Source organism: Brugia malayi (assembly GCF_000002995.4).
Source record: "Brugia malayi strain FR3 genome assembly, contig: Bm_v4_Chr3_scaffold_001, whole genome shotgun sequence".
NCBI classification, from domain to species: domain Eukaryota; kingdom Metazoa; phylum Nematoda; class Chromadorea; order Rhabditida; family Onchocercidae; genus Brugia; species Brugia malayi.
The window spans coordinates 11,777,922-11,788,150 of record NW_025062477.1 but is presented as its reverse complement, the minus strand read 5'-3'; the positions used below and the strand labels follow the sequence as shown (position 1 = coordinate 11,788,150).

The window sequence follows — 10,229 nt, the reverse complement described above, 5'->3', positions numbered from 1 at the left end:
GTTAGTTTTGATTGTTCCCAAACCAGCTTGTAGAAATTTTATAAAATGATGAGAATGATGGTGTAGCTTTGATATTTCCTAATTGCTGTTGCTGTTGAGTTTTTGATTCTTTTTTTCTTACAACCGCTATACTAGCTGAGGATTGCACATCATCGAGCTTCTAAAAAAATTTTTGAAAATATTGAAAACATTGAAAATTTTAAATCTTTTTTTTTTTTTTTTTTTTTTAGATAATTATGCTAACAATATACAAATCATATTTATACAATAGTTTTGAGTGTTTAAAAGATTTTAGTTAATCTCTGATTTTCAATATTACTTACCGTATTTTTTGTCAAACGTGGAATATGTGTAAGACGTGGTGTATCATTAAGTCGAGGTATAATATCAACAACAGCCGAGAAAGATGCACTCAATGAAAGCTCTTTGTTAATTATTACATCCGAAAGCAAATGTGCAAAAATAATCTGAAAAAAAAAAAAAAAAAAAAAATAGATTGCAAATATCTGATAATAGAATAATAAATTGCATTATACGGAATTACGAAGAAAAGAAGAAATTTTACTCCTGACTATTAATTAATCTATTCCACTACAAACTTATTTCTTTAAGCCATCAAATAAATATGAATAGCAACAAGTATTACTGTGACTTAATCGAGATTCATAGTAATATATTTCATCCTATTTAATATAATTACATAAGTGAAAATTTGTTTAATTTTTATGTTACATCAATTTAAAAATCAAAAGGATACTTTTGAAAATGTATAAATAAGAAAGAATAAATCAAAAAAAGAATACGAACCGAATGACGCTGCGCTACCACTCGAGCATTCTTTCCAAGTGGACCAGAGACAAGACTTAAATCAAACGGATCTAATTTTGCTTCTAAAAGTGGAATTAGAGGACGCATATCACCATTTGGCAGTATAACATTCAAAAAACGAACATCAAAAAGATATTGTAGAACAATTCGAGATGATAGCTCTACACTAGAATGTGCAACAGTAGAATACACCGAAAAAAGTATCTTTTCAAGGTGCTGTGAAATATGTGATCGAATATTTCTTGCACATAAATAACCAACTGAATCATTGGAAATCTGAAATTTGAAGTCTAAATTTTTTTTTTTTCATTTGAAATAAAAGTCTTATTTCTTTGGTAGTGTATAATTTATTGAATTTGCTTTTTTTTTTAATTTATTGAATTTACCACTATGTGATATTTTATTTTTAAAAGATAAAAGAAAAAAAATGCATTACATAAGGAATAGAAGGATAGCTTAAAAGTAATCATTTATAAATCTCTCGATAATTAGTAATAGCAAAAAAAAAAAAAAGAAAAAAATCGAATTAAAGCAATTTTTTTTTTCAAATTTATAATATGACAGAATTACCTTCTGACATAAGCTATATAGAAAAGAGTATAAAATTCGACTAATTTGTACAGGTATTTCCACTATACCAACTTCTGGTAATTCCAATTTTTCAAATTCCTGGCAATGCATGAAAATTTAATTATGAACTGTGCGATTAAAAAAGAAAAAAAAAATTCAATAAATTCATATTCAACAAAGTATGCAAATAAACTTTACGTAATAGAAAATGTAAAGTTTTTTTTTCAATAAAAAAGTTTTTAATAAAATTTTTTAATAAAAATAAATCAAAAAGACATGAAAAATTGCCAAAATCATATAGGAAAGCATATAGGAAAACATAATTAATTAATTAAACCTGCAAATATGATATGAAAATGAATGGATCATCGTATACTTCGGCTAATTTTTGTATTTCTTTCTCTTTAGCACAATCTTCAATGATTACATCCAGATAAGCACTGCAAAAAAAAAAAAAAAGAAAAAGGTAGGGAAATTGTCATAGCATTTTTATTCTCAATCAAATCGTTTTTTCTTTCTGAAAATTAAAATAAAAGTAAGGATATAATCGACTGACAGTTCACTAATTAATTCCAGTATATTCAATATTAAAATCACTAATACTTTCTTTTTTTTTTTCGTTTTAATAAACTATACTTTATGCAATAAAAACATTATGTAAATATACAGATATTACTGTCGTTTCAAAAATATCACTCAAATTAAAATTAAGAATAAGTATAAATTAATAGATATGTTAAAAAAAATTAATATAACTACTTTAAAATGTACAAAATTTGAAGAAAATTAAATTGATACATTTACAATTAAAATTTATATTACAATTAAATGTTAGCATAATCATACCAAAGTGATTTTTCAGCACTTTCATATAACATTTTCGCACATTCTATTATACGTTCCATATTTTTTGACATAGAAAGAGAAATAGATGAGTTACAAGATTGCATCAATGCAATATAAACTCTAGCCATACATAATGCACGATCAGAATGTGAACCATTTGAATAGTCATCCGAACTATTAAATTCTTCTGCCACAGTACACAATCTATGGGATGAAAATATTAATTATAGAATTTGCTTTATATTAAATGCAAAATATAATAAAGGAAATGAGGATTTATTAATTAAGGATAAAATAATATAAACTTTTATTCTTTCACTTTTATTATTTATTTTTTTTTTTCCTAAAATAAGCTAAAGTCTGTTGTTACGAACGCGAAAAAGTTTACTGTTATTCTTAATAGCGATTTTTTGAATTAATTATGTTCCTCACCTCTTCAACATTTCTAAGACAGCAATAGAGAATTGCTCATGCAGCTGACCTACTGTTTCCTCCTTACCAATCATTTCATATTCGTTGATAAAATTTAATAAAGAATGCAAACCATCATTAAATTCTTTGATAACACTGAAATGTAATGAAATATAATTTAGTCTTGAAACTTCGCTAAAATTTGATGTTATATGAAAAAAAAGACTAAAAAGATTCAACCTTATCAATTCTTGTGAAACACCAGCAGCAAGCAATGAATCAAGTTTAGGAGAGCGTTTCTTGAATAAAGCCGGTGGATGACAAGAAATATTGGGAATTTTATTTAAAAGATTTTGCTCCAATACTGATAATTCATTGATGATTAACTCCTTAAAAAAATAATACTAGGAAAGATAAGAACTTTCTCTCTATATATTTACAAATTATTCCTGCTTAAAATTTGTATCTTTTCAATATCAACGTTATTTAGATATTGAATTATTTCACGTTGAAATCTTAAACCTCACTAAGATTACATTACTTCAATATTCTGTCATTAAATTTTTCAACAAACTCTACAAAAAAAAAAAAAAAAGAGAAAAAAACAATAATATTTTCACTTTATTGATATTTTTATGAAAACAAACAAACCTGAAATTTTTCAATAATCATATTTCCAAGAAACCGCTGATATACTGCTGTACTGTCACCAACCAATGGCCATTTCTAAAAAATATTATATATATATAATCACCGATTATTATGTCGAAAGAATTGATACTGTTGATCGGAGATATACAATGCAACAACTATTACAGAAGCCAAATTATCAGAATTTAAATAAATCATTGATTTAATTGATCTAATCTAATCTAATTCAGCATTCAGAAAGATTCATTTCGTAAAAAATGAACAAAAAATGAAAAAGATAACATACCTCAGCAAAAGCTTCCAGAAGAACCTTGATAAAAGCAATCAATGAAGAAGTACTCTCCATAACATCACATTTCAACTTGACAATATTTTGAGAAGCAGAACAAATACTGAAAATAATATAATTTTAGCTAATCCATTTTCTTTTTCAAAAAGGTCACAAAATTCATGGAACAATAACTTTCATTGTGAATTATTGAAATGAAAAGAGTTTCTAACAGTTCAAAAATTCAAATTCTGCAATCTTTTACCAAAATCTAGAAATTAATATTTCAACTCAATATTACTTACGTATCCAAAAACGAATTGCAATGTGTGAACAAAAAATTCTCATCAATTGGAGTCAGAATAAGTCGCCTGCAATGATCATTTGTTTCAGTGATCTCTGCTTTAATACACTTCCCAAAATAAAGTACGTCATCACGCATCATTTTTTCCAATATTTCTAAAAGAATTGATATTTTAAAAAGTAAAATTAAAAAATAAAAAAAAAAAAAGCTGGAAAAAATTTCGAGATGATCCTCCTATTTTAGCCAAATATTAAACATTGAAAAATTTGAAAAACATTATTAGAAAATTATACTTTAATTGGAAATTCAAGAAATTTTCTGTGAATTCAAATTAATATTTTTCTTAAGTGATATAAAATTATAATGAATTAATCAAATTTAACTCAATGCATACTCGGGATCCAGAGTGGTGAGGAAACTGTTTGTAATACCATAGCTAAATGACCATCAACAAAAATATCTTTTAAACATTCGAACATTTGACGAACTTGCCATACCAAATCAATCAATGATAACGAGTTGTTCAATGCTTTCTTGATAGTTATCTGAAATAACAAATTTCGGATGAAAAGTTGAATGTTTCAACTCTTTTTTTTTTGTGAACAAAACACTTGAAAACTTGAAAATATAAGATTCTTTTTCAAATTTACAAAAAACTTTCTTCTTTAAGAATATATTATAAATCGAAAAAGTTTTTTTTTTTTTTCATAAATCATCATATAATATATTACATATTACAAAACAAAATATTCCTCTTTTTTCTCATTTTACTATTATGCAACTATATGAAACTATACGAATTGTTTGCATCCAATTAGTAAAATTCAAATAAGAATGGAAAAAGATAATTAACCAGATAAATATACGCAGAAAAAATATAACTGACCATTTTTTGCTCAATAAAAATATCCAATAAATCTTTGCTTGAACAATTTTTGAGAATTGCAATTGCTGCTAATTGATTTAAGGTCTCATTCGTCGTCGATAAACTGCCTAAACCACTGATAAATTCATCTTCAAGCTTTAATCGTATTCGTATAAGTTTCGGTGATATATGATGAATCAAACGTGAAAATTTTTTTGACTGAATAACATCAGTAGATAAATTACGATGAAGCATTTCAGTAAGCACCAATATAAATGCATCTGATAACGGATCATTTTCACCGATCTGAAGAAAAAAAAATGAAAAAATTAAGAATAAAAAACAAAGTGCAAAAAATAAAATGCTAAAAATGTATTTAAATTACTAAATTATTTTATGTGAATAACCTGAAATATTTGAATAACTAATAATTTTATACTATTAGAATCTACATATTTGATAACAACTTTTCAAAATATTTATCAGTTTTATCAAATACTAGAAACAAAAAAAAAAAAAAAAAATTTTTTTTTTTGATTTTATAATGTCACATTTAAAATAATACATATTTCATATTAATGCGTGAAGTGTATTAAGCAATTGCTCATTATGCAATGTTATTTTCATTGCTACGATAAAAATTATTCAGTACGAATATAAAATATAGAATTGCATAAATAAAAAAAAAACTACGTAAAAGTAAAAGAAAAGATATAAATCTTTTCTTTTTCTTAAAGAAAAGAAATATTTTACCAGCAAATAAAACTTTGATAATGCTGATATTCGACAAAGTTTTGAGCTTGATAATGAATATTCGTTGTTAAATGAAAGATCAGTGTTTGTGTTACGAACAATATGAACACATTCCACTAATGAATTAGCAATGTGCATAACATGACGAACTGAACTGGATGCATCCAATACATCACGATAACGACGACCAACCATTTGTCGCATTTCTTCTTTTTTCTCTTCCACTTCTATGCTAAATTTTAGAAAAAGAAAAATGAAAGTAAGAACTGAAAATACCTAAAAGAATATGAAGTATTGTAATTTAAATTACTATGTAATATGAAGATTAAGCAAAACTTATTTGCTTGATATATTTCATGAAATTCTCACCAAAGTTTCGAATGTATATTTTGTAGCTGATCAATTGATAAATCTTGCATTAAACGTTCAACATCCATTCTGCTCTACTTTCGTGCTTCTCAACCAAAATTCTAAACATATAACGTTTCTAGGATAAGGAATTCAAATTTGATCTGCAAACCACATAAATATCAATTTAAGAAATACTCCCATAATAATTCGGCTCATCTTCTCATCTTTCGTTTATTCTTTCTGGATTTTTTATTCCTAACCCAATCAATCTTTCCTTGATTCAATTAATTTACTCAAGCATTAGTAAAATGTATAATTTAAATTTCTAGAATTAATAAAGCATAATAAAAAGCGCCACTATATAATCTTAAATTAATCTAAAAACTTGAGCAATTTTCTAGCACTCTCTTCTTAATTTCAATTGAATTATTTTCATCGATCCTTTTAGCTACTAAATTTATTGCATGATCTTCACACTATTCCGATAATTCACAAATAATTGATTGCTTTTAAGCTTTTCACTGTGGCTTTATGCAAGAAATAGCCATGTTAATTTTGGCTTGTTTCGGCGGAAGAATTTTAAATAATCTTGTGGAGGTAGACATCATCTGAGTTTAGAGTCAACTCAAATTTAATTTAGAAAATCAATTAGGCAATCAGCAGAATTATTAATACAATAACAAATAAGTTAAAATAAACAATTCTTTAACAAGTTTCAACAGTGTTCTTGTTAAGAAAGGAATATTGCAAAAGCGATAAACACTAAATGTGGTTAATAGTCAAAGAAAAGAAAACAATAACAATAAGCAATTAATTTATTCAAAGATACAAACGAATAGTCTCACGAAGAGAACGTAATATGAAGCATGCACATATGAACGTGTCATTTCGTTCAATTAGGCCAGAAGAGTGAAAGTTTTGCTACGCTGAAGTTTGTGTCATTTGTCAGTGTCCCACTTCACCAACTTTGCCAGAAACCTGAACAGAAAAAAAGAAAATATTAAGATAGTAATGTATATATACCATAGACGTAACTGTAACTCAGTAGACATATTATATTGATTTAAAAAAAATCTGAAATAGTTAATTCAGATTAGAATTTTAAGAATTTCTAGTTATTATATTGAAATTAGTGAGATCAAAATTTAATATATAATAAACTAACTCGTTTAAAATCCTGCATGTTTGTTGCAGAAAGTGGTGTTCCATAAAAGCGAAGAGCTTCAATTGTTGTATTTTCAGTTCCGCCTTGATTATCTTCCACAAATAACTGTATATTTTTCACGCTTTGAAATTTCACGTAACGCAGATTACATAACTCTCCTTCGACGGCCTAAAAATTCAACTTCATCGAGATATTTTGAACAATTACTTTTCTTCTAATATAATCATTCATAAAGTTGCCCAAATAGAAAAAAATTTAGATCTTTATTTCACATAGCACATATTTATAACATTTATTTTCGACTTTAAATTTTACAAAAGATTTTCATTCATCCATCTATCGATTATAGCAAGAGATAGTTTGTTAGCTGATAATGCAATAGTTGATAATAAGATATTCATGAAATATAAATACCTTTTCGGAAAAGGAGATCGTTTGCACACTTTCAGCACCTGCTGCTCGATCAAAATCAAGGATACTTGCAAGGTTTGTAAAAATTTTAACTGTTTTTGGTGCTGATGGACCACTACCTTTCAAATAAATGGAATGAATTTTTACTGGCTGATTAAATGGAATTGATATGATAAGCTGAGGATCGCAATCAGATGTAAGCACACCTTTACCATTAAGTAGACTCCTGAAATATGCAAACTGTCATCAAGAAACAAAAATGTCTTACTATAAGTGTTTCGCATTTCTCTTAATAGTTGCATTTAATAATGTGCAAAACTTCATACATATTATTACTACATAAAAAATGCAAAATTTCTCACTAAAAATTTATTGAAATATGAAATAAGATAGCTTATGAGTTTACTAATATATCAATATTTGACCAAATGATAATCTTCATTTCGCAATAGATGACGAAGATTACAATTTAAGATTTTTACTTATATTTATTAGAAGATATAAAAGAGATAAATATAAAATTAAATTAAATTCAAAAACTTAATATTCATAAAAATTGAAATGCTTATTTTTTTACAATATGACAAACCTTAATGTTGCATTATCATCTTCATTTAAGCATTCCACTTGTGTTTTATCAACAAATGTTATGAGATCAGTTTGTCCCACGACCAAACTATCCTCTTTTGGTGCATTATCGGACCATTTTTTTACCAATGCTTCTAATGCATTTGGATCACCACCGCGCAAAAGATCAACTTTCACCCTATATTCAAATTTTTCTTCTTTCTTCTCTTTTTTTGAAAAGAAAAACTATATATGATTAAAAAGAAAAAACTAGTTTCTTCATCATTTATGTTGATAACAAAATTTTGAAACTATTATTTTTATCAATATACATATATTTTTTTTACTTCAATACTTGTCACTTGATTATTTATGTTTTTGCATAGAATTTGCTATTAAATTAAAAAAGTTAAATCTTAAAAATAATTATAGTACCTATTCATGTATACAATGAATGTAGGCATTGCAGTAACTCCCTGAAGTGTCGATAGATCTTTTGCCTTATCAACGTCAACTTTAAGAAATGCAACATTTAAATATTGATTGGAAAGTTGCTCAAATATTGGTGCTATTCGTCGACATGGTCCACACCTTTACATAATATAAATTATTAATCGGTAATAATTTCATATTAACACTTAATCTAAACGAACTAAATTAATCAATAGACAAAAAAAGAAAGCTAAACCAATCATCGGAAAATATTTTCCTTTTCCAAATGAAAACAACTGGAAAAATGAGGAAAAAAAAAAAACTCATCTCATTGAAAATTTTAAAATTAAAATAAAAGAAATTTTGCAATTATTTTTTCTACACAGAAATTAAAAAAAAATGAAATTAACAGTTCTGAAATTTAAAATAAAACATTATTAATTAACCAGATTGCATAAAAATCAACAATAACAGGTTTTGCGCCAGCATTTGCCAAAAATTCATGAAATCCTGCATCCGAATTACAGTGATGAACAACCATAACTGTTATAAAAATAAACCAAAATTTCCACTATCCAATATACAATATACTCAAACTGAAAGTTTTACCTGAGAAAAAGAAAAAAAAAAAAAACAAATTACGCCTTCTTGAAATACTACTTTTATCAACATTAAATAGACATTTTAGTCCAATTATAAACTATTACTCTATTATAATTTTTAAAAGATTACTTAGTATACCACTTCAAATACTCACTAACAGAATATGATAGAGAGAAATTACCTCCAAATATTTTTTTGATAATTTAGTCATAGCTTATCAATTATTAAAATCTGGACATTTTGCAATATGCAAGATTAACGAAGTCTTATTCAAGATATTCTGGTTAATCAGATATCTCTATTTGGATATATATTCAAAAAATTCATTATTAAGAACAAGAAAAGTGGTTGGTGAATTGGAAGATGAAAGAAAAAAAAAGGCTGGTAGATGTGTTGGTGAATTGAACCAAACATAGATTTGACAATTTGTCAGCATCAAATACACATGATAAATTTATTTCTTTTTCTTTTTCCCAAAATTTCAATTACAAGCAAATATATGTACTATATCATTTTAAAATATGAAAAAACAAATATACAAATGAAAGGATATTCAATGATATCCAATAACATAATTATGATTCAAAATTCAATAAATATTCTCTAAGGAAACAATAGTTAGAAAACGACAAATGTATCATTGAGTATTTAATTTTTTTTTTTTTAAATACATGACATTCCTTCATTTTATGTTATTTTTGCTAAAATGATTATAGAAATTTCATACAACTATGCATTTTTTTTTTTTTTTGTTCCAGATGAATAATTTGAAATCATGAATACAGTTAAAGTTGGCATATAAATAAGAGTAGAACCCAATTTGGCATGAATTTCAAAAAAAAGAAATGTAATGAAAACATAAAAATATACAAAAATTCGTCAATTTACAAATCCATAATGAAAATAAGTAACCACTTGTATCATCAATTCCTCCTAATATTTCTCTTCGTCCATTCAACGAATAACTTTCAGTGAAACTTTCAATCACTTCATTACACAAAGGGAAACAGAATCTTCTATGCAAGCCAGCTTTTTTCTTCGACAATAATGACCATTCAAATGAAGTCTTAAACAAAATTTGAGATTTCAAACAGAGCATTTTCTCCAATTAAAATTTCTTATATTCAAAATTTCAAAAGGAAGCAAACAAAGATTTCTTCTTATGATAAAACTGTAAAGATTGTGAAAAAAATGTGACAAAGTT

At 25.8% G+C, this 10,229-nt stretch overlaps 2 protein-coding genes across 2 annotated transcripts; both read right to left on the bottom strand.

Annotated features, from left to right (window-relative positions):
• Position 1: 1 nt before the first annotated feature.
• On the bottom strand, positions 2-5,933 carry Bma-cogc-1 (uncharacterized protein; the record flags this gene model as incomplete). Its single annotated transcript, XM_043080910.1, has 14 exons — positions 2-160; positions 324-467; positions 808-1,104; positions 1,399-1,497; positions 1,736-1,838; positions 2,677-2,811; positions 2,896-3,044; positions 3,307-3,381; positions 3,593-3,698; positions 3,880-4,033; positions 4,273-4,423; positions 4,765-5,049; positions 5,497-5,728; positions 5,866-5,933. 14 exons carry the CDS (start codon positions 5,931-5,933, stop codon positions 2-4), a joined length of 2,157 nt encoding a protein of 718 aa, XP_042936844.1.
• An 859-nt stretch (positions 5,934-6,792) lies between these two features.
• Bm6793 (Thioredoxin family protein) lies at positions 6,793-8,963 on the bottom strand (the record flags this gene model as incomplete). The annotated part of the gene is made up of 6 exons (XM_001892527.2): positions 6,793-6,825; positions 7,013-7,180; positions 7,427-7,649; positions 8,013-8,189; positions 8,426-8,581; positions 8,869-8,963. 6 exons carry the CDS (start codon positions 8,961-8,963, stop codon positions 6,793-6,795), a joined length of 852 nt encoding a protein of 283 aa, XP_001892562.1.
• Positions 8,964-10,229: the final 1,266 nt, after the last annotated feature.